The following is a 22,237-nucleotide window of genomic DNA, read 5'->3' as shown; positions in this document are numbered from 1 at the left end:
AGAAACAGGACAGAGGGTGCCTGCCGTCTGCTCCCCACACAATCATGAACTCCACTCCCCAGAGGCCTCCTCCCTTCCGAGCCCCGACCGTCCTTCCAGAGCAGGGCGCTCACGCCGGCCTGTGAACCTCCCTGAGAGCAGACCGGACACTGACCACGTGGAACTGCTGTTCGTCCACGGAGGCCCCAGAGCTGCCAGGACCAGCCCCGGGCTCCCAGCAAACTGCCGCCTTCTGAAACGCCCCCGAGTCAAGGACCACCTCCATCACGGTATGTGCGTCCTGTCACATGATGTGACTTGTTCCCACAGCCATGTACCCCCCGGCCCGTGGAGCCAGGGCACAGCAATTCCTGCCAACCGTGACCAATGACCTCACATTCCCGGATGCTCTACGGAAAGCCCCCGAGGCCATGAATCCCAGAAGGCCGAAGAGCAGCAGGGGTCAGGGAGGCCTCCCCGCTGTACATCCGTGCTGATACGAGGAGACAGAGGTGTGGTGTCCCAAGGGAAAGTTCCACGTGTGTGGGAAACCCTGGTTCTAGGGAGAGCTGGTTCACAGTCAGTATACGCCCTGCCTCTGTTTTATGGATGTTAGTTCAGAATTCAGGAAAAGGAGCGAGTAAACAAGCCCGCCTGCCGGCCCAGCTGTGTGTGTGCAGAAGGGCGCTGTCTCTTGCTCTGCGCTCCTCGTTCCGTTCACGCCTCTGGAGGCACTTCCGGCCGCCGCTCGCAGGAACACGGCCCCAGCCCCCCAGGCGACCAGCTGGCCCCCAGGGCTCACCTTGGAGCACAGAGTCCTTCTGTAGTGAGCTGCCGCCCGGGACGTCTTTTTCGTTTCGTCCGCTTGGGCCACAGTGTTCTCTCTCCAGCGATGTAACACACGCCTGTGGGCACACGTGGGGACAGGGTGACCTGGGGGTGGATGGTGCAAGGCTCTTCTGCTCGGTCGTGAATTGAGGTCTCCCCACACCCAAGCGTGTCTGTCGCACGGACGAGTCACGTTGACTGCACACCCCGCACACGGCTGAGCGGTGCCGTGGGTGCACCACAGGCACCACAGCCTTGTGCATTGAGGCGCCACGGGGAACACAGGGCTGCAACCCGCTGACAGCGACAGAGGCGCTGCACCTGCAGTGAGAGAGGTGCAGGCGGGAGGAAGGAGGAGGCAGCTTGCAACAGCAGGTGCTGAACAGACCGAGGCGGGGAGGAAAACAGCGGAGCCGAGGGCCGCAAGGTGCAGACACTCCCAGAGGCTAGAGCGAGGCCTAGAGCAGGGGGTGGGGGAGGGCGCCTCCCGCAGGTCTGAACGGGGCAGAGAAAGGTGCTCAGATGAACAAGACACGCGGGAGATGGCGCAGGTGCCTCCCAGAGGCCCTGCTCAGCACACAGCGTGGGTTCAAGACACATGAGGCCCCAGTGAACAGCACCAGTGTTGGAAACACCGAAGCCTCGCTCTCAGCAGCAGGGGCATGACTGCCAGACCCTGGTCGGAGTCCTCCCAACCTGCCGGGATCTGCAGCCTGCTCCCTGGTCCCTGGACTGTGCCGGGGACGCACGGACTTACCGCAGCAGTCGCCTCTTGTGCCGGCTCTCCCTGGCAGCCGCCTCTTGCAGCACGCTCCGCACCTGGCTCTGATACACCTGCAGGCGAGCAGGAGACTGGAGGACCCGGGCCGCAGCGCTTCCTGCCCTGGGGCAGCCGCAGGGGTGCAGGGCCTGTGCCACCCAGAGCAGGCAGCACAGAGGGCGGGGGGAGGCCAGGAGCCCACCCAGCAACAGGGAGAGGACCAGCTATGCTCACCTGGTGAGTCCAGCCCCCAGCCCCCCGGGGAAGGACAGGGAACTAGCTCAGGGGTGTAAGACCCACTGGCCAGGGCACTTGCTCTGAGTCTTATGGAATTACTACCTCGGGAGGGGCGAGAGAAAAAAGGAAGGGGAACAAAGCCTCCAGAATCGCCCTTCCTGCCAGCCGAGGAGGTCTGGGGGACCGCGGCATCGCGTACCCCCCAGGTCTGCAGCGCCCTGTGCAGCAAGCTGTGCTGGTGGTGTAGGTCGGCTCGCGCCAGCTTCTGCCACTCGGCACTGCGCAGGGCCCGGCGCTGCGGAGAGGAGAGAGCCGGCCGCCGCAGGCCCAGGGCTGAGCGGGGCTCAGCCGTGCCTCGGTTTCACTCTTAGCTTGGGGGAGCTCGAGTAAAGTGGTTATTAACCCCAAGCCCAGCATCCTCCTCTGTAAACAAGCAGTTCTTAGAAGGCTATGAGGATGACATGGGGCAAACGCCTCCTGTGGGTCAGTGCGAACATTTTCACCCTGAAGAGGACGTCTGTGAACCGTCAGACCAAGAACTTTAGACTCAGAGTGTCCAGGAGGGACAGCCTGGCACCTAACACAATGGGGACCTATGAGCCAGTCATCTCACAAGACCAGCTGGGCACTCACCCCACCTGCCACCCGGCCTCCCGTGCACACTCAGGGGAAGGCAGTTTCTGCGGGACCATGGAGGAGACCGTGTGTTCGCCCTGACTCACCCCAACGAGGCTCCACCCACCCACAGCCCCAGGCAGGCGGTGTCCATGCCAAGGCCTCACCTCCCGCCACCTGGTCCAGGCCCAGCGCAGAAGCCACGCCACATGGAATCGTGCAGCCCGCACACTGCCCATCCTCCTGCAGGGAGACAGCTGGCGCTCAGCCCAGACCCTGCAAAGGCCCTCTCGAGGGGCACCCCACTGCAGCTGGGACCCTGCCCAGGGGGTCTTAAACATGCAGGAATCAAGACCCTTTGGGAACAGCTGCCAAAGGATTTGGGCGTTCCACTCAGAACAGCACTCGTGCAGCCCAATTTTTGTGGACAAATTCACAGGGCTCTGTGTTCATGTGGGAACAGGTAACCGAGGAGGAGGTTCAGCGTGGCCAAAGTTCGAGAGGTGAGAGACCCTTGAAGCACAAAGCGGATCAAGAGAGAACCCAGGGCAGGACGACGCCTGTAGGGCACACGGGGTTGTCAGCCCTGGTCCCTGACTACGGGGTGTGGTGAAACCACCACAGCCTGCCCCAGCCACGGGTGTTTCAAGTGGCCCCAATCAGTGAGCAGGGTGGAGCTGACGGGCAGGACCTCAGGTCCATAGGCCCTGCTGACCAGCCAAGGTCCTGAGCCCAGAGATCCACGAGCACCCCAGGAGCCTCTCACTGCAGCCCCGGCTTTGCTTAGACTGTCTCAAGCTGAATTTCTGAATCCAGGCTGACACGACCACCCTCCACCCTCTACCCGCAGACGCTCAGAGCTAACAGTCTGCCACTACAGTCAAAGCTGCCCCGAGCCGGGAAGGGTTTCCGAGGCACGAGTGGCCACTCACTCTGTTCTGAGCCCTCGGGCGCCCTCCCTCCAGACGCAGAAGGCCCTCCTGAGCTGCCTGAGGTGGTGGTGGGCACAGGCCAGGGCATGCTGCTGCTGCTCCAGGCGGTGTGCCGCTGCCTGCTGGCGCCACGTGGACCATGACTGCTGCAGAAGGTGCCGCTCTGCGTGGAGCACAGCCTGCGGCAGGAGAGATTGGAAGGGTCACAGAGGCGGCGGTGCGGAAGCCAGGAAAAGTCCAGGCCACGAAGATGACCAAGGCGGAAGAGCTGGAGGTGCAGGAGCTGGGCAGGCCCAGAAACCATCTGCAGAGTCCACTGACAGACAAGGAAACAGATGCCAGGCCCTGCCCTGGCCTTGCGAATCCTGGCTGCAGGTGGGTCGCCCTGCAGCACGGGTCCTGGTCCAGCAGCATCCTCATGGGCAAGGCGCCAGGTACAGAGACCTGAAGCAGGCCCGGCGCATCCCGGCACCTCCCCAGGGGCACCACTCACCATCCTCTCTGCCAAGCGGTGTTCTTGATGCTGAGACGTCTTCTGACACCAGATGGCAAACACCTGCTTCTCTAACATCTCCCTGAAAGAATCCAAGTGAATAACAGTAGAGCACTAACTCCACAAGAATGAGAAGTTCCAAATGACTGGGTTTTTTCTCTTATATTAAGAGCCAAATAAGCCCAGGTGGGGAGCAAGGAAAGCAGACAAAAGCCAAACCCCTCAAATGACCCAACACATTCCACACTTTAAGGAAGAAACGTCACTTTGCCGACAAAGCTCTGATCAGTCAAGGCTGTGGGCTTCCCTGACAGCTCAGTTGGTAAAGACTCTGGTTCAATTCCTGGGTTGGGAAGATCCTCTGGAGAAGGTAGGCTACCCACTCCAGTATTCTTGCGCTTCCCTGGTGGCTCAGCTGGTAAAGAATCTGCCTGCATGTGGGAGACCTGGGTTCAGTCTCTGGGTTGGGATGATCCCCCGGAGAAGGGAAAAGCTACCCACTCCAGTATTCTGGTCTGGAGAATTCCATGGACTGTCAGCCCATGGGGTCATAAATAGTCGGACACGGCTGAGCGACTTTCATGGTTTTTCCAGGAGTCATGTAAGGACGTGAGAGCTTGACCATAAAGAAGGCTGAGTGCATCACCAACTCAATGGACATGAGTTTGAGCAAACTCCAGGAGATAGTGAAGGACAGCAAAGCCTGAGGTGCTACAGTCCATGGGGTAACAAAGGGTTGGACATGTCTTAGCGAATAAACAACAGTAAGGCTTTAAAGAAATGCTGTACATCATTAGTCATCAAGAAAACGAAACAGCTCTCCACATACCCACCGAAACGGCGAAGCTGAAGACTTCAAGAACAAACGTTGGGGCTTCCCTGGCAGTCCAGTGGCTGAGAATCTGCCTTGCAATGCCAGGGACACAAGTTCAAGCCCTGACTTCAGAAGATCCCACATGCCGTGGAGCAACTAAGCCCACGTGCCGCAGCTAGTGAGCCTGTGCTTTAGAGCCCCTCAGCCCCGGCTACCGAAGCCCGCGTGCCCCTGAGCCTGCACTCAGCAGCAGAAGCCCCTGCAATGAGAAGCCCTCACACCTTAACTGGAGAGCAGCCTCCCCTCGCCACAAGCAGAGAAAAGCCCGCAAAGCAGCGAAGACCCAGCACAACCAAAGCTAAAGAAAGAAACATTTTAACCTTGGTGCGGATGCTGGAGCAACCAGAACCCTCAGGTTTTCTGGTGTGAGCAGAAAATGATATAGCCACCTACAAGATTAAGCAGACGCCCACCCTCTGACCCAGAAGTCTACTTCAAGGTATCTACCCAAGAGAAGTGAAACGTACCCCACTAAAACAAAACGTGCTCAGCAGCCTTAGGCACGATGGCCGCAAACTGGAAAACAACTCCTATGTTAACTCAGATCGAAACGGTGTCTGAGATACATACAACTGAGTAGGACTCAGCAAGTTAAAAACAGCTATAGATGCATGCAATAACCTGGCTCAACCTCAAAAACAGTAGGCTGAACTTCAAAAGACTCGAAGACACCATACAGCAGGTACTACATGGTCCCACTGTGCAAAGTCCAAAAGCACGCAAAAACGAACCTAGAATGGCAGAACGCAGAACAGGGATGACTTATGGGGGCAGGAACTGGTGGAAAAGGGCAGGAAGGAACACTCTGGGATGATGAAAGCATTCTGTATCTCAGCTGGGGTGCTAGTTATCCTGGGACGCAATTTGTAAAAATTCCATCTACTTTCTTAACATCTATACCTTTTACTGTATGTAAATTTCAGCTCAATTTAAAAAAAAAAAAGGCAAATGGTACTGCCTCATTCTCAGTATAATATTTCACTGGCTGGTTAATAAATTATTATTTTTAGCCATAATTCATGAGATTCTACCATGAATTCAGTTTATATTCCTGAAATATTTTTTTAAAGTATCCCAAGAATTATGGAAAGATAGAACATACGCTTCTTTTTTTTTTTTTGGAACTTTGACTTGCTAAACTCAAAACCAAACATGGACATCAATTTACCTTAAGAGCCACAAATCAGTTCCAGGGGATGGATTATCCTTCTCAATGGTCATGGCAACCCTGTAGGATATTATCAATTCATTTCCATTTTACATTTGAGGAAACTGGGGCTCAGAGAGACTGAGTGACTTGCCCAGAGTCGCAGAGCTGCCGAGCGTGGAGTGTGGGTCTGAACTCAACCAGGCCTGTCGGCTTCTAAGCCAGGTTCTCAATCACTCTGCGTTCTTGTGACCTAGGAAGGCAGGAACCTAAAAAACTAAGCTGTCTAAGAAGATCCAGCTAAACCAAAAGAAGTAATGTCTAATCTTTTTCGCCAGCCTTCAAGCCTTCATCTGACTCCCTGCCTTGATTCGCCCTCCACAGTTTTGTCTCAAGTGATGGTTCTAAACTCGCCCAAGGCGGATGCCAACCACATCTCTTTTAGGAGCTCCTCTGGGCTGCTTTGAAGGTGCCCTTGATTTCTGGTCTCACAACATCCCAAAATACAAACAAGCAAGCAACAGAACCAGCTCACTTGTAAAGGAAATGTGTGTTGTAGGTAGTGAAGCCATTTGTTGAATGCCTCTTACATTAGATCTCAGCACAGAAACTAAGGCAAAGCCCCTCTCTGCAGCAGAGGGGGCAGAGATAAGTGCCAGCCCATGCCAGCCTCTTTGCTTCATGGCCGCCCACTAAAAGCACCTCCTTGAACTTAGTGTACAGAGCCCAGGGTTCGGGCTGACCCTCTCACACCAGCATTTGGCGTCCTCCAAAGCCAAGTGCACGTCAGCTTCTCCCAGTGCTGGTCCCTCCCTGTCTGCCCTAAGTGACGCACTGTCCTCAGGGCAACATCCAAAACTGTCACTACTTCCATGCACCTGCTCAAACACCTGTCCGCGATCTACCTGCAGGATCAGGCAGCCCCTCAGTCTGGCCCTCCTCGTCCCACCATCCACTCCCCACCACCCGCAAAGCAAGCCTCCCCAGGGCACACCCCTCAGCACCAGCTCTGAGCCCTGGAAGAACCTGTGTTGACACTCTGAGGACACAGATGGTCTGTTCTTTAGGACTGTTCTCCAACTGTCCCTTGAGTATCAGTCTCTCCTTCTCACCAAGATTTAAAGTTCATACCAAGTCACAGGGCTCCAAAATCACTGCAGATGGTGACTGCAGCCATGAAATTAAAAGACACTTACTCCTTGGAAGGAAAGTTGTGACCAACCTAGACAGCATACTAAAAAGCAGAGACATTACTTTGCCAACAAAGGTCCGTCTGGTCAAGGCTATGGTTTTTCCAGTAGTCATGTATGGAAGTGAGAGTTGGACTACAAAGAAAGCTGAGCGCCGAAGAATTGATGCTTTTGAACTGTGGTGTTGGAGAAGACTCTTGAGAGTCCCTTGGACTGAAAGGAGATCCAACCAGTCTATCCTAAAGGGGATCAGCCCTGGGGGTTCATTGGAAGGTCTGATGTTGAAGCCGAAACTCCAATACTTTGGCCACCTGATGCGAAGAGCTGATTCATTTGAAAAGACCCTGATGCTGGGAAAGATTGAGGGCAGGAGGAGAAGGGGATGACAGAGGATGAGATGGTTGGATGGCATCACCGACTCAATGGACATGGGTTTGGGTAGACTCTGGGAGTTGGTGATGGACAGGGAGGCCTGGCATGCTGCAGTCCACGGGGTCGTAAAGAGTCGGACACGACTGAGTGACTGGACTGAACCAAGTCATAAAAAGACCTTCCTCCTGATCCAGCAGCAAGTACTTGGACTTTGGAATCAGGGAGATCTGAATGTAAACACTGGCTGTGGTTACACGGGTGAGTCATTTATCACTTTGAACCTGTTCCCTCCGGGCTGCTGTGAGAAGGAAATTATTAGTGAAGACGATGTCGTCACAGGCAAACGGGCTTCTGTGTTTTCCACTCTCCCCTCCCACCACACCTACACCCCTGTGGCCGACAGTTAGTCATTATCGACCTCTACACTGTCTTGCACTAACAGGTGGTGCAAACCTGCTCTCAGCAAGTCTGCCCCCCACCAGAGCTAAAACGATGGAGTTCTGCCCATCCTAACTTTGTTGACAATATTTTCAAGGCTTCAAAAAGTCAGGCTGAGGAACTTCCCTGGTGGCCTAGGAGTTAAGAAACCGCCTTCCAATGTGAGGGACACAGGTCCCCGGTTGGGGTTGACAAAGGTCCCAGGTTGATCCCTGGTTGGGGAACTAAGATTCCACATGCCACGGGGCAACCAAGCTCACACTTACCACAACTAAAGAAGCACCCCAATGAAGACCCCATCCATCAAGAGGGAAAAAAAAAGGTCTAGCAGAAGAGGAGCCAAGCATTTCAGGGAAATCACGCTCAAGAAAGCCAGCCAAGGTGATGCGACGTCCAACCACACCCTGATCCGGGAAGCTAATGGGCAGCTTTAAAGCAGCTCACTGCGGCTCGTGATGGGGGAAGGACGTAAAACCAGGGCAATTCTCGAAGCACTTGTACACAGATGGGCAAATGTTTCTCCAGGGGAAACACGGGCTGTCTCTTCCGGGCAGATGAGCTCAGTGAGCCCACAGTTGAAAATCCAGGAAGAACCTGGGCTGAGGGCACCAGCAGGCTGAGATATGAAACAAAGGGCTGCATGGGCAGCAGACCCGGGGAGACACGGGGCTGGGTGCGGAGAGGAGCCGCGTGGGGTACCTGCGAAAGCTCGCTGCCCGGGCCTCGAGGGCTCGCTGCTGCTGGCGCCACCGCCAGAGTCTCCTCCACGCCTGGAAGGCTGCAGGCAGGGCTCTCTGCTGGAAGTGGCAGTCTGCTCTGGCCTGCAACAGCTGAGGGGAAAACCGTGAATGACCATTTGTACTATACATTAAAAACGAAAAAAGTCTTTCCAGGTCCCATTCTCAAGGGGAGGACTGCTTCCGATACAAACACCTTTTAAAATGAAAAGCATTACTTTTCATTTCTGCCAACGTGACAGGTGAAAAATGAAATGATAGGTAAAAAACTTTCCCTTTCATTAAAAGTGAATTAAGTGTCTCTCCCTACATTTGACCCTGTGTGTGTGTGTATGTATTTATCTGGCGTTTTTCCCTATGGCCCAAGTGTTCGTCCTCACTGCCCAGTTTACTGTCAGCATCTGACTCAGTGACATATATGGGTTTTTTGAACCTTAAATTTATTAGTCCTCTGTCATGTGTGTGATCAATTTTTGTTTCCACCTGTGTCTTTTGATTTTATAATACTTTTTTGAAAAACAGAGTCTTTAAATTTTTATGTAATTATAAAAGGCTACTTAATCTATCATAGGACCAGTAAAACCTACCATAAGACCCGGAAACCCCACTACTGGGCATATACCCTGAGAAAACTGTAATGAAAAAGGACCCGTGTACCCAGTGTTCACAGCAGCACTGTTGACAACAGCCAGGACACAGAAGCAACCGAAATGTCCATCAACAGATGAATGGAAAAAGAAGTTGCGGTATATATATCAGAATAAAGATAGATGTACATGTCTCAGAATATTACTCAGCCAGAAAGAAGGATGAATGAGAGTCAGTTCTAGTGAGGGGGATGAACCTAGAGCCCGTTACAGAGTACAGGAAATCAGAAAAACAAACATGGCATACATATGCATATATACGGAATCTAAAAAAATGGTACTATCTGCAGGGAAGGACTGGACATACAGATGTGGAGAATGGGCCTGTGGACACAGTGGGGGAGGGAGCGAGTGGGAGAATGGGGAAGTGGCTTCAGCATATAGACACTACCAGGTGTCAGACAGACAGCTGGTGAGAAGCTGCTGTGTAGCACCGGGAGCCCCGTCTGGCCCTCTGTGATGACCTAGAGGGATGCGATCGGGGAGAGGGAGGGGGGATGTATATGTGATTATGGCTGATTTGCACTCCTGTATGGCAGAAGCCAACACAAGTTAAAATTAAAACACATGTATATTTAAATTAAAAATAAGGAAAAAAAAAAGGCTACTACTGTTCTGTCCAGTTTTAAGCTGGCTTAAACTTCAGAACATTCAGAAAACTAAGATCATGGCATCTGATCCCGACACTCCATGGCAAAGAGATGGAGAAAAAAATGGGAAGAGTGTCAGACTTTATTTTCCTGGGCTCCAAAATCACTGAGGATGGTGACAGCAGCCACGAAATTAAAAGACACTTGCTCCTTGGAAGGAAACTTTTGATAAACCTAGACAGAGTATTAAAAAGCAGAAATATCACTTTGCTGACACAGGTCCATCTAGTCAAAGCTATGGTTTTTCCAGTAGTCATGTACAGATCTGAGAGTTGGACCATAAGGAAGGCTGAGTGCCAAAGAACTGATGCTTTTGAATTGTGGTGCTGGAGAAGACTCTTGAGAGTCCCTTAGACAGCAAAGAGATCAAACCAGTCAATCCTAAAGGAAATCAACCCCCAATATTCATTGGAAGGACTGATGCTGAAGCTTCAATATTTGGACCACCTGATGCGAAGAGCTGACTCACTGGAAAAGACCCCGATGCTGGGAACGATTGAGGGCAGGAGAAGAGGGGGACAGAGGGTGAGATGGTTGGATGGCATCACTGACTCAATGGACATGAGTTTGGGCAAACTCCAGGAAGTAGTGAAGGACAAGGAAGCCTGGTGTGCTGCAGCCTACGGGGTCACAAAGAGTTGGACACGCCTGAACGACTGAACAAAAACAACTGTTATTCTATGGCTCCATCAGTAGGAAGACGTGCCACTGACAAAACCATACGTACGCCTCCATGGTGCAAAAGCTTTGGGCGGGGGGAAGCATACACATGCGTGGCAGGTTCAAGATAGGGCTGGCTGCAGGGAACTCCCTGCCAGTCCAGTGCCTCGGGCTTTCACCACTGCGGGGCACGGGTCCTACCTCTGGTTGGGGAACTAAAACCCCCATGCCTCGGCCAGAAACAGTAACAACAAATAGAGCCAAAAAACAAGACTGCAAACTCTTTGACCTTCCTTTCCTTGAATCTGGGTGGACAGTGACTACTTTGACCAACGGTGAAAGTGACACTAGGTGGCCTCTAAGGCTAGGTCGTAAAGGGCCACGCAGCTCCTGTCCTGCTTGTGGGAACACTCCGGGAGCCCTGAGCTGCAACACAGGAAGTCTGCTACCCAGGGGCCGCCATGCTGAAAGGAAGCCCGAGCCTCTGGGGAAGGCCGCGGGTAGGCTCTCTAGTTAACAGTCCCAGTGGAGCCCTGTCTTTAAGTCATTCCAGCCCCAGAACCAGATGACTGAGTGAGGAAACTAAGCTGAACGGCTCCAACCTCCTGCCACTAGAATCAGACCAGCAGAGGCCCCAGCAGCACGGAGCAGAGACCAGTCAGCCTTGCCATGTCCTCTCTCAGGTTTTGACACACAGAATCCTTAAAACATAATAAAGTGGTGGTTGTTTTAATCCACTGAGTTTGGGATGATTTTTTTCTCCAGAGCAATAGAAAATTTCACAGCATGCCTATGTGTGTGTTTGTGACACACTCCTACTCACACAGAAGAAAAAAAAATCAGGTTTACTCACCAAATGTCATCTTAGAGGCAGGATTATGGGTGTTTTTTTTCTTTTTTTATGTCTTTGTACACTTCTCAAATTTTCTGTGATATCTACCTATTGCTTAGGGGCATTTTCCAGTATAAACAAGAGTAGTAGCAATAATATAACAAATCCCCACAGACTTCTCACCCAGCTTCAACAACAAGCAAATGTTCTTGCCATTCTTTGTAATATCACTTCTTAAATAGAAGGAAATGCATAACACATTAATTTTTATCTTTCCTTAAAATAAAAGGCACTGATGTGTTCCTGGATATCTGAACCAAGCAATACTACTCAGATTGTTAGCTACAGGTTTTTTTAAAACACAACAGCTGAGCAGGGCTCTTACTATTTTTCAAACCATCCACTGTGTGGGCTGCGCTGGAGGCCTGAGAGATAAGGACTCGACCCTTGACCTTCTTCCAGTGCTGGGCCCCAGGGTCGAGCGGATCCCTTTTTTTCAGGGAGAAATTCAATGAGACCCTTTGCTTCTTTTCCACCTTGAATAAACATAACCTTTCAACTCAGGGGCTCATGTTCTTTTTCTAAAAGGGCTCTTTCTTCATACGCTGTTGTGCTTGCATTAAATAACCTTGAGAGACCAGGTGGCAATGTCCTTTCCAAAACAGCCACATAATCCAAAGGGATGTCAAAGAATGCACCAATTCTACGCCTTTTCCAGGTGTGGAAGGTAAAGGTGACCCAGAATCGACCCATGCCCTGGTCAGTCCCAAACATCAAGGCACTGGGGTGGTTTCTGGGGTAAAGTCTGAAGCAGTCACCAGCAGCTCATGTTTGTTTGCCCGTGTCCCTCGCTCGTCCAAACACGGTCAGGGCCTGCCCTCGGCCAACAGTTCAGGAGATGAATGGAGCAGGGCAGGCTCTGTGCTCAAGGAGCCTAGAGCCTGGTGGGGTAGACGGGGTGGGGGCAGCCAATGCCAGGTGATGAGAAGGCCGCATGTGGGACGGGGGCAGGGGCCAGGGCTGACACCTGAGCTAAAAGGGCAGTGGTCAGACTGGGAAACAGGAGCAGGCAGAGAACACCCAGGAAGGACTGGCGGCTGGACTGTGCACAGCTGTGAAGGGCAGAGCGGACACAGGGACAGGGAGAAGAGCTGACGGGACCAGCCCCCAGGGGAGTCAGTATGATGTCCAAACCAAGCAGCCAGCCAGACTCCTTAGATCCACGAGTCAGACTCGAGCAGCAGACAGATGAGGAGGCGGAGAGGGCAGCAGCGAAATCACTATGAGGAGCCTGGTTCGTGTCCCCGCCCGTTTTCACTAGGGGAAGGCCAAGCAAAGAGCTGAGCAGCCCATGTCCTACTGTGAGGCCCTGCAGACATCACCAATTGAACACTTACTCCCCTGAGCCTGATGAGGCCTGGAAACCTACCTTTCTCAGTTCAGCGATCAGCCATTGTTAGAGCCCCCCAGGGGCTGAACTGCAAGCCTTGTGAGAGTAGGAACCCTCTGTGCTTTGTATCATAGCTGCATTCTCACGGCCTGGCTTGGTCTCAGGCACAGCAGCTGTTCAGTCAGTCTTTCTCCACCTGCCTCCTCCCACCACTGCGGGCACCTGTGTCTCACGTGGTTTAGCTCTGGGATATGGGACTCAGGCTCTCCACCTTCCCCGGCATCTCCCGAAGGTCCCACGGGATGAAGGGCTGGCTGAGGACAGTCAAGACGTGAACAGAATGGCTTGCATGCTCATCGCCTTCAGAGAGCAGCTCTGCTGTCAAAGCACACGGAGGCAGGGATGGGAGTCACGCAGACCGTGACACCGCTGGAGGGCCTGGGGCAGGACCTCGAGCTTTCCACAGCGCCCTTGCCTCCAAACCAGAACACCAGGCCCCCTGACACAGGCCTTCCCCAAGAATCTCTCCAACGCCAGCCGATCCAAGAGCGTGAGCCAGCAGAGCCCGCTGAGCTGAGGAACTCCGTACCTGCTGGGATCGCCTCTTCTGGGTGGACTGCGACCACAACTGGAAGCACTTGCGAAGCAACATTATTCTGAAACGAAACACGCCACCAAGGGAATCACCTCCCACTTACAGGTGTCTAAACTTTTGTTTCACTTTAAGGAAGGTGAATCTGGGCACAGGCACTTCTTGAGCAGTGCCGGAGCCCTCAGGGGTTTCATTCTAGGAGAGAAGGAAATAATCTGATTTTTGACATGAAATCCACCAACCCCTGATTTTGGACTGTGGTCCGACCCCCAAAATTTAACAGCTTTCTTGTAAACCTAATTGGACCACCAAGGACAGTGGACTTGGAATTAGGTAATATGTATGAAATCCCCCAAATATGCTGAACTTTCCGGTTTTATGGCCAAACTCTGGGGTCTTTTAGGACCACGTTGGTCTGTGACATGCCTTCACAGTAATACTGAAATTGAGAACCACACTCAGCTTTGTAAAACAGGACTTGTGATAGTGTTATACCCTGGCAGCTCCAATCTGAGTCAGCTAAATACTGGGATTCTGACTCATTAAAAAGTGCTCCAAAATTGGACCCATAGCTATGCAAATTAAGTTATACTCTTGGGGGAGGGTTTATTGAACATGTCTTGCAGCAAGAAAGTGAATAAAAAGTAATGAAAAAATATTTTAGACAAGGGGATTCCCTGGCAATCCAGTGGTTAGGGGTCCACACTGTCACTGCTGAGGACCCTGGGTCAATCCCTGGTGGGGGAATTAAAAATTCCACAAGCCAGGAGTGGTGGTCAAAAAAAAAAAAAAAAAAAGTGAACAGCGGTTCCCTCTGAAGAATAAGACTAAGCCATTGAAGGAAGGCGTCCAGGCAGTCTTTTTTTTCGCTTTCTACTTCTTTTCTATACATTCTGAGTTTCCCCTGTGGACATGTGGTGCTTTTACTTACTTACTTTAACTGAATGTTTAACTGAGGACACGCTTCACAACCTCCAAGACCAAGCCACAAACACCCAGCTGCCTGGGATGTCTCTGTAACACTACTGATGCCTGAATTCCAAGACAGAACGTCACTGATGCCTGAGACCTGAGGCACTAGTGGCCGAGCACCAGCTCAAGCGCTCCTCATCCCACCCCCCGCCTCGTCAGCCCAACGGAAGAGGCGGGCGCAGGAACCACTGGTCCATGGCAGGGCCTTTCCGAACCTGCACAGTAACGTGGGGAAGGGCGAGTGATGACTCCTACAAACCAGCAAGCAAGTCACAGCAGGCCCCTGGGGAGCCTGCAGGCCACATCCCTACCTGCTGTGGTCCCAGGCAGCACGCAGGAAGGGCAGCTGCTCTCTTTCCTCCCTCTGCTCGAGCCGCGACTGCCAGAGGTTCCAGACCCTGTGCAGCAGCTGAAGTGAAACAAGAAGGAAATGGAAGTTCATTAACACAAAACAATCTCTCCTGACCCTGCTGCTGCTAAGTCACTTTAGTCGTGTCCGACTCTGTGCGACCCCAGAGACGGCAGCCCACCAGGCTCCCCCGTCCCTGGGATTCTCCAGGCAAGAACACTGGAATGGGTTGCCATTTCCTTCTCCAATGCATGAAAAGTGGAAAGTGAAAGTGAAGTCGCTCAGTCGTGTCCGACTCTTTGCGACCCCATGGACTGCAGCCCACCAGGCTCCTCCGTCCATGGGATTCTCCAGGCAAGAGCACTGGAGTGGGGTACCATGGCCTTCTCCACTCTCCTGACCCAGTAGGCAGCAAACTGGTAACTCCAGAAGACGCAGGAATTACCTCAATTTGGAACACCCGACATGTAACAGACTTGAAAAATAATTACGGCCAAACTATATGGAACTATTCTGGGTCAACATAAAAAACAAACAGCTGGATCTATCAGATCTGTGGAAATCAAAATGAAGAAGCTGTTCCTAATCAGGGCCTCATGGAGGCCAGCACCATTTTAGAAACTAAAATTGATCTTATCACATATTACTACTTATGAATCTTTTGTGACCCCACGGACTGCAGCCCACCATGCTCATCTGTCCATGGGATTTCCTAGGGAAGAATACTGGAGTGGGTTGCCATTTCTTACTCCAGGAGATCTTCCCAATGCAGGGACTGAACCTGGGTCTCTTGCATCTCCTGCATTAGCAGGTAGATTCTTTACCCTGGTGAAGGAAGCTCACTGTCTACGAAGTAGTCTTGCCAAAAAACATTTAACTTCAATCTAATCAAGCCCTTAGATCTAATTTTCAGTTCATAAGAGCTACATAGGAAAAAGGGAAATCAAATGACATCAAAAGTACACAGAAAAATGGAGAATAGGAAGACTGTACAAAAAACTGGTCTTCCTTTTCAAAAAGTCAATGTCATTAAAAATACATACGTTATGCTAAGTGAAATGAGCCAGTCACAAAAGGGCAAAGTTCTATAAATATGAGGTACCCGGAACAGGCAAATTCACAGAGACAAGAAGGAAAGCAGTGGTTGCCAGGGGCTGGGGGAGGGGGAGGAGACTGGGGTTTATTGTTTTGGTTCTGCAGGATGAAAGGATTCTGGAGATGGACGATAGCTGCACAGTGACGCTAATGTCCTTAATGTCCCTGAACTGTACACTTAATGGTCCAGATGATAAATTCTGTGTGTTTTACCACAATTAAAAAATAAACATGTTAAACAAAAGAAATGGAGGGTGGGAGAAGCTTATTGATTTACTAGAGTCTTAAGAGACATAACCCAATGTAGTAAGTCATCAATTTTTAATTGAATCCTGGCTTGTAAAAAAACAACTATAAACACATTTGGGTCGGGGCAACTGAATTTGAATATGTGCTTGGTATTGGTTAATACTGGGCTTCTCAGGTGGCGCTAGTGGTAAAGAATTCTGCTGATGCAAGAGATACAGGTTCGATCCCTGGGTTGGGAAGATCCCCTGCAGTTAAGAAATGGCAACCCACTCCAGTATTCTTGCCTGGAAAATCCCATGGACAGAGGAGCCTGGCAGGCTACAGTCCAAGGGGTTGCAAAGAGTTGGCCACAACTGAGTGAGCACACGCTGGTCAATATTAGAGCATTGCTATTCGTTTTGTTAGGGATGATAATGATATTGTGGTTACAGAGCAAAGTGTTCTCATTTGGGGGCAATGCAGACAGAAATGTTTAGATGTAAAGTGTCATAACATCTGTAATTTACTTTGAAATGACTCAGGAAAAAAAAAGCAACTGTTAACAATTGCTGAACTTAAATGGTAAACTGAGGTTTATTATACTGTTTTTAATATTTTTTCTGTACATTTGAATACTTTCACAATTAGAAAACCCCCTTCTACGCCCAGAAACACAACTGACAAATGAAGGTAGAATGCTGGTTACCCTCAGGAGAATTAACCACTGAAGACGACACGCACGGTGCAAGCAGTACCAAAGTCCCTGGAATGCAGGACTTAAGAGTATATTCCCCAGGTCCAGGCTGAATCCACAGTGCTTGGCCTCCAATTCAACTACCATTTTTTTTTTTTTAAGCAAACAGATAAAAAAATGGCAACACATAAGAGAAAAACAAGAGTTTCTCTATCCTGTGGTACAGATCACTGAAGAATATGGACCTGAAGGTTTTGGAGTCTCAAGATCTGAACAAACCTCTAAGCACAAAGGTTAAAAAAAAGAGGGAAAGAAGGGCCATCAGAAGTGTCTTGGTACAGAAGAGGGCCTCACCATAACATCATGCTGTTGGTGAGCAAGATTCCTTCTTATCCGTTGAAGACGGGCATGGGTCACGTTGTCTTTCAGGGCTTTAAAGCAATAATGCTGTGAAAAGAATGGACACAGTCAACAGTGTGCCTGTAACAGTAAGCTTGATGCCGGAGAAGGTGGTGAAAAGCTCAGCCACGGCTGTTCACAGATGCTCCCGGGTCCCAAACAGTGTTTCTCTGCTTTGAGATTCCATTGGGAGTCTGATGCAAGCCAGCCCACACAGTGGGCACTTTAATAAACACTCCCTGTTGCCCGAAGGTACTGCACACACAACAAAAAATCACCCTCACCTCTGACCAGGAGAAGTCCCTGTGACTCACACAGAAACATCAGACAAAGGTCAAAATATAACCACTGCCTCTCAGAAAAGAGACAGACTTTCAGCTTATGGTGGGTTTACTTTTTTTTTTTACCATGTGGGATCAACGTGTACACATGGTTCAGTTGCTAAGTCATGTTCGACTCTTTGTGACCCCGTGACTGCAGCACACCAGGCTTCCCTGTTCTTCACTATCTCCCGCAGTTTGCTAAACTCATGTCCACTGAGTCACTGATGCCATCCAAACATCTCGTCCTCTATCGCCCCCTTCTCCTGCCTTCAATCTTTCCCAGCATCAGAGTCTTTTCCAGTGAATTAGTTCTTTGCATCACGTGGCTAAAGTATTCAAGCTTCAGCATTAGTCCTTCTAATGAATACTGAGGGTTGATTTCCTTTAGGATAGACTGGTTTGATCTCCCTGCAGCCCAAGGAACTCTCAAGAGTCTTCTCCAGCACCACAGTTCGAAACCATCAATTCTTAGGCGCTCAGCCTTCTTTATGGTCCAACTGTCGTACCTGTACGTGACTACTGGAAAAACCATAGGTCTGCCTAGATGGACCTTGGCAGGCAAATTGATGTCTCTATTTTTTAATATGCTATCTTGGATTGTCAGCTTTTCTTAATATGCTATCTCTTTTCTTTAATATGTTATCTCAGTTGAAGATTTTCTTTAAGGAGTAAGTGACTTTTAATTTCATGGCAGCAGTCACCAGCCACAGCGATTTTAGAGCTCCCCCAAATAAAGTCTGTCACTGTTTCCATTGTTTCCTCATCTGTTTGCCACGAAGTGATAGGATCAGATGCCACGACATTCGTGTTCTGAATGCTGAGTTTTAAGCCCGCTTTTTCACCCTCTTCTTCCACCTTCATCAAAAGGCTCTTTAGCTCCTCTTCACTTTCCGTCAGTAGGGTGGTATCGCCTGTGTGTCTGCAGTTGTTGCTACTCCTCTTGGCAATCTTGTATATTTACACACCTGCAAACGCGGTTGTGCAGAGTAGAACAGAAGGAAAAGAAGTAATCTTTGGTGACTGAGGTGGGGGGACGGGGCAAGACATGCTGGCCTGGCTCCAGCTCCGTCCAAAACGCTTCATGGGTGACTAAGCAGAGCCCATGCTCCACAGGCTGACTTCAGTTTTCTGAGACTGAGAAGAAGCACCTAGGGGTTTTCACAGAGTGATCTGTGGGCCCCCAAAGGCTCCTGACAGTGTCTGGAGGCCACCTCGTGTGGTGAGGGTGGGGGAGAGCAGCCGGCAAAATGGACACTATTCCCAGACCTGGCTTCGTCCACCACACCTCAACTTGGATTGCTTTTCAAGACTAGGCCTCCACCATTTAAAGAGGGGCCTGAAGTGTGGATATCCCAGGACTAGATCGCTTCTAAGGCTCCCCTGCAGTTCCCAGCACTTCTGACCCCACAACATCGCCGTCTCTGATCCAAAATTAAAATCAGGACATGACAATGAAGGGGGCTTCCATGACGAATGGCAACCACACAACCAGATGCACTTAAAGAGCATGACGTGGGTTGGGCCCCCCAAGGAGGGATGCCCGAGCATGGCTGCGGTGCCCTTACCAGCAGGCCGCGCCTGTGGTGTTCTCCCGCAGCCTTCCACCGCTCAGCTTCCTCCATGCACAGCAGCGTGTCTGCCCGAGTCAAGGCTTCTCATCTCGACATGGCCCCGCCCCAGCCCGGTGCAACCCCAGTGACCCGTCCCAAGGGTCCTGGCTGCAGGTGACAATGGGCAAGCCAGGAGGGCTAGTGTCCACCTCATCTTGCCTGATGACCCAGGGAAGAGAGGATTGAGGGGAACCATCATGTGAGTTATTAATCTGCCTTTTTCCCCTCTGATGCCTGCTCCATGAGGGGAAAAAATAGTTGAGATAAACTGCTACCAGTCAGAGTAAACATTTCAAAATCTCAGCAGAACCTGAGACTCCCGCACTCTCTGTTTTGGCAGCACAATCCGGTCAGATGTCTGAGCTAAAACCCTTGGAGTTATTTTCAATCCTTTTCTCCTCCTACCCCTCCATCTCTCAGCTGCCAAGCCCATCTGCTCCCCTCCTTGTCTCCGCGTTGTCCCCACCCCCAGCCCTGGGCCGTGCACCAGACTGGGTCCCCTGTGCCAGCTTCACTCCCACCATCGAGCATCGTCCTTCGGAAAGTACAGACCTGCTGCATCACGTCTCAAAAACCTGCAGGGGGTCCTCAGTGTCCCGGGATGAAGCCCAGATTCCTGACCACCCACACAAGGGCCCCACGGGCCGGTCCCCAGCCTGTATCTGCCTGCCCCAACATCCCACAACACAGTGCAGACCCTCCCCTGGTGCTCTTCCTCATCCACGCCTGCGTAAATGCCATTCCTTACACCTGAACCACCTCTCCCGATTCCCCTGTCGGGAGAACGTGTCAGCCCACAAGGCTTAAGTTCAGCTCAAACATCAATTACCTCCTCGGCTAGGTCTCCACAGCAGCTCTAGCAGGACTTAATACAAACCTTTACGATAGTACTTCTCATGCCACATTTGCAGACTGGTTTTCATGTCTATTTTCCCCAGTTGACAATGAGCTACTGTTAAGTCTCTAGGTTTCCCTGTATTCCAGAACTTGGGCAGGAGTTTAAAACAAGAGTTCAGTGAACAAACGAAACCGTGAGTGAATACCCAGGGCAGTCCAAACCCCAAGCCTGGGCACAGACTGTGGCAGGGGGAGGGGTTAAGAAAGTGCACTGGAGTCAGAAGCCTGGCTCTGCCAACGAGAGTAAAAATCACTTGGCATCCCCGACTCCGCTTCCTCATCTGTGAGATGGAGATGGTGACACCTACTCCACGGGGCTGCTATGAGGACTAAGGAGATCATCACAGTGTCTGCACGTAGCAACAGCTCAATGAGCGGAAGCTGGGATCGTAAGAAGGCCGCCAAGGACAGAAGGCTTCCTGAAACAGAAGTGGAATGAAACAAATTTCTGAAGCAGAAATGGCATGGCTATTTCCACCATCTAATGGGCAGGAAGAAAAGGATGAAACGATAAGAAAATCAGGGCAGTGGGAATGCTTCTGAGGGGAGGAAAGGGAATACAGTCAGGGAGGAGCAGTGTGGGGTGTGCACAATGTTCTACTGAGCTGTGCTCATTTTACGATCATTCTTTAAATTACAAATGTTTGCTATACGCACTCCTTTGTATGAGTATTCCCAGAATAGAACAAAATTTTTTTAAAAACAGCCGACCAGAGATCAGGACTGCCCGAAGCTGCTGGGCAGCCGAGTCCCACGTATCTCCAGACTGTCTTACAGGCTGCCGGGCTCTCACTGTCTTGGCTGGGCCTGAGGACAGGCCTGAGGAATGCAAAGGATACAGTGTTTCCAGTGTGTCAAGGCCCTCCGCAGCAGCGACCTCCTGGCCAGGCCCTCCACCCGCGCGTGGTGGGCGTGCAGGCTCTCCCTCCGCGCCCAGGCGCGCCGCCAGGCACAGAAGTGCGTCTGGAGCAGGGTGGTGCACTGGACTCGCTCGGCCATCTCTGCAACAGAGAGAGGAGCTTCAGTGCTGCCCCGTCGAGGCTGGACCACAAGCTGGAGGCTTCTGTAGGATGGGCTGAAACCCACCACTGGCACACAGCTGCAATTCAAGGCTGCTGCTCCACAGAGAACGTTGGGAAAGAAGGGTTTTGAACAGGGGAGGGTTACTATGGATTCCTTAGCTACAGTTCTGCTCTGAAGGAAAGAGAAAAGGATTCTGTCAAAGGACTGAAGCTCCTGGTTAGTGACCAAGGAGCAGGAACGGGGACAGCTGTTTCTAAAGAAAACCCCGTTTTACTCCTGCCTCTATGCCAGCGTTTCGGGGCTCCAGGGAACGAGTCAGTGACACACGACTCGGTCGACATGCTGGCAGAGGCTTCTGGGAGCCGTCAGCCAGGCTGATACAGGCCGCCAGCTCCATCTCCTTTGAAGACTAATTAGCTAATGGCCTGATGAGCTTCAGGCCAGAGAGGGGAGGGCACTGGTCCTGGGATGAGAATGCCTTAGGTGGAGGCATGTACTAGTCTGCAACCCATCACTAAATAGCTTCATGCCTTCACTGATCTTCCAGGCTTGGGCATCCAGACAGTAGGCCCCTCATCACTATTTTCAAGTGGGCACATCAGCTCTCCCAAGAGACAGTGCTGGGAGGCTAGGAATCCTGCAGGGAGGCCTGGGGAAAGCAGGGGAGCCTAACCCTGCAGCCAGGACTTCCGTGTGGGCTCGAGAAACTGAAGGACAAAAAGTACTGGCCTTCATGACCAATTTATCGTTACTTCTGACCTACTGCGGGAAAACTAAACCATCAGGATAGTGTTCAGAACACTCAACATCATAAATCATGCATCTGCATAACGAGGGACAAACAATCCAAATATCTGTTTCCTCTTTTTTTGGCCACACCACACAGCTTATGGGAGTTTGGTTCCCCACCCAGGGATCAAGCCCTCGGCCTCAGCAGTAACAGCATGGAGTTCTAACACTGGACTGCCAAGGAGTCCCCCAGATATCTATAAATAGAAGAATGACTGAGTAGATTAAGGTAAGCCGCCCCCTCTGTAAAACACGGTCATTAAAAAAAAAAATGTATGGGATTTCCTTGGTGGTCCAGTGGTTACGACTTCGTCTTCTGGATAGCTAGGAAGTCTGGGATGGATATGTACACACTGCTGCATTTTTAATGGATAATCAGCAAGGACCTACTGTATAACACAAGGAACCCTGCTCAATGTTACCTGGCAGCCTGGATGGAAGGCGAGTTTGGGCGAGAATGGATACATGTGTATGTATGGCTGAGT

General features: G+C 51.2%; 1 protein-coding gene across 15 annotated transcripts in view; it reads right to left on the bottom strand.

Annotated features, from left to right (window-relative positions):
• SFI1 (SFI1 centrin binding protein) overlaps window positions 1-22,237 on the bottom strand; it is an 86,251-nt gene that overhangs the window by 9,848 nt on the left and 54,166 nt on the right. For 12 of the 15 annotated variants that reach the window (XM_069557122.1, XM_069557119.1, XM_069557118.1 and 9 more), the window contains 12 exons: window positions 20,780-20,941; window positions 18,999-19,069; window positions 17,066-17,158; window positions 14,657-14,754; window positions 13,371-13,437; window positions 8,565-8,695; window positions 3,845-3,926; window positions 3,352-3,530; window positions 2,587-2,662; window positions 2,004-2,099; window positions 1,565-1,641; window positions 782-884 (listed from right to left, as the gene is read on the bottom strand). In XM_069557122.1, coding sequence (XP_069413223.1) covers window positions 782-884; window positions 1,565-1,641; window positions 2,004-2,099; window positions 2,587-2,662; window positions 3,352-3,530; window positions 3,845-3,926; window positions 8,565-8,695; window positions 13,371-13,437; window positions 14,657-14,754; window positions 17,066-17,158; window positions 18,999-19,069; window positions 20,780-20,941 — 1,235 coding nt within the window. The remainder of the gene's footprint in view (window positions 1-781; window positions 885-1,564; window positions 1,642-2,003; window positions 2,100-2,586; window positions 2,663-3,351; window positions 3,531-3,844; window positions 3,927-8,564; window positions 8,696-13,370; window positions 13,438-14,656; window positions 14,755-17,065; window positions 17,159-18,998; window positions 19,070-20,779; window positions 20,942-22,237) is intronic. The other 3 variants (XM_069557121.1, XM_069557125.1, XM_069557124.1) reach the window with 1 other exon arrangement.

Source organism: Ovis canadensis, chromosome 17 (genome assembly GCF_042477335.2).
Source record: "Ovis canadensis isolate MfBH-ARS-UI-01 breed Bighorn chromosome 17, ARS-UI_OviCan_v2, whole genome shotgun sequence".
NCBI lineage: Eukaryota > Metazoa > Chordata > Mammalia > Artiodactyla > Bovidae > Ovis > Ovis canadensis.
The sequence above is the reverse complement of the archived record's forward strand: the minus strand, read 5'-3'. Positions and strand labels throughout refer to the sequence as shown.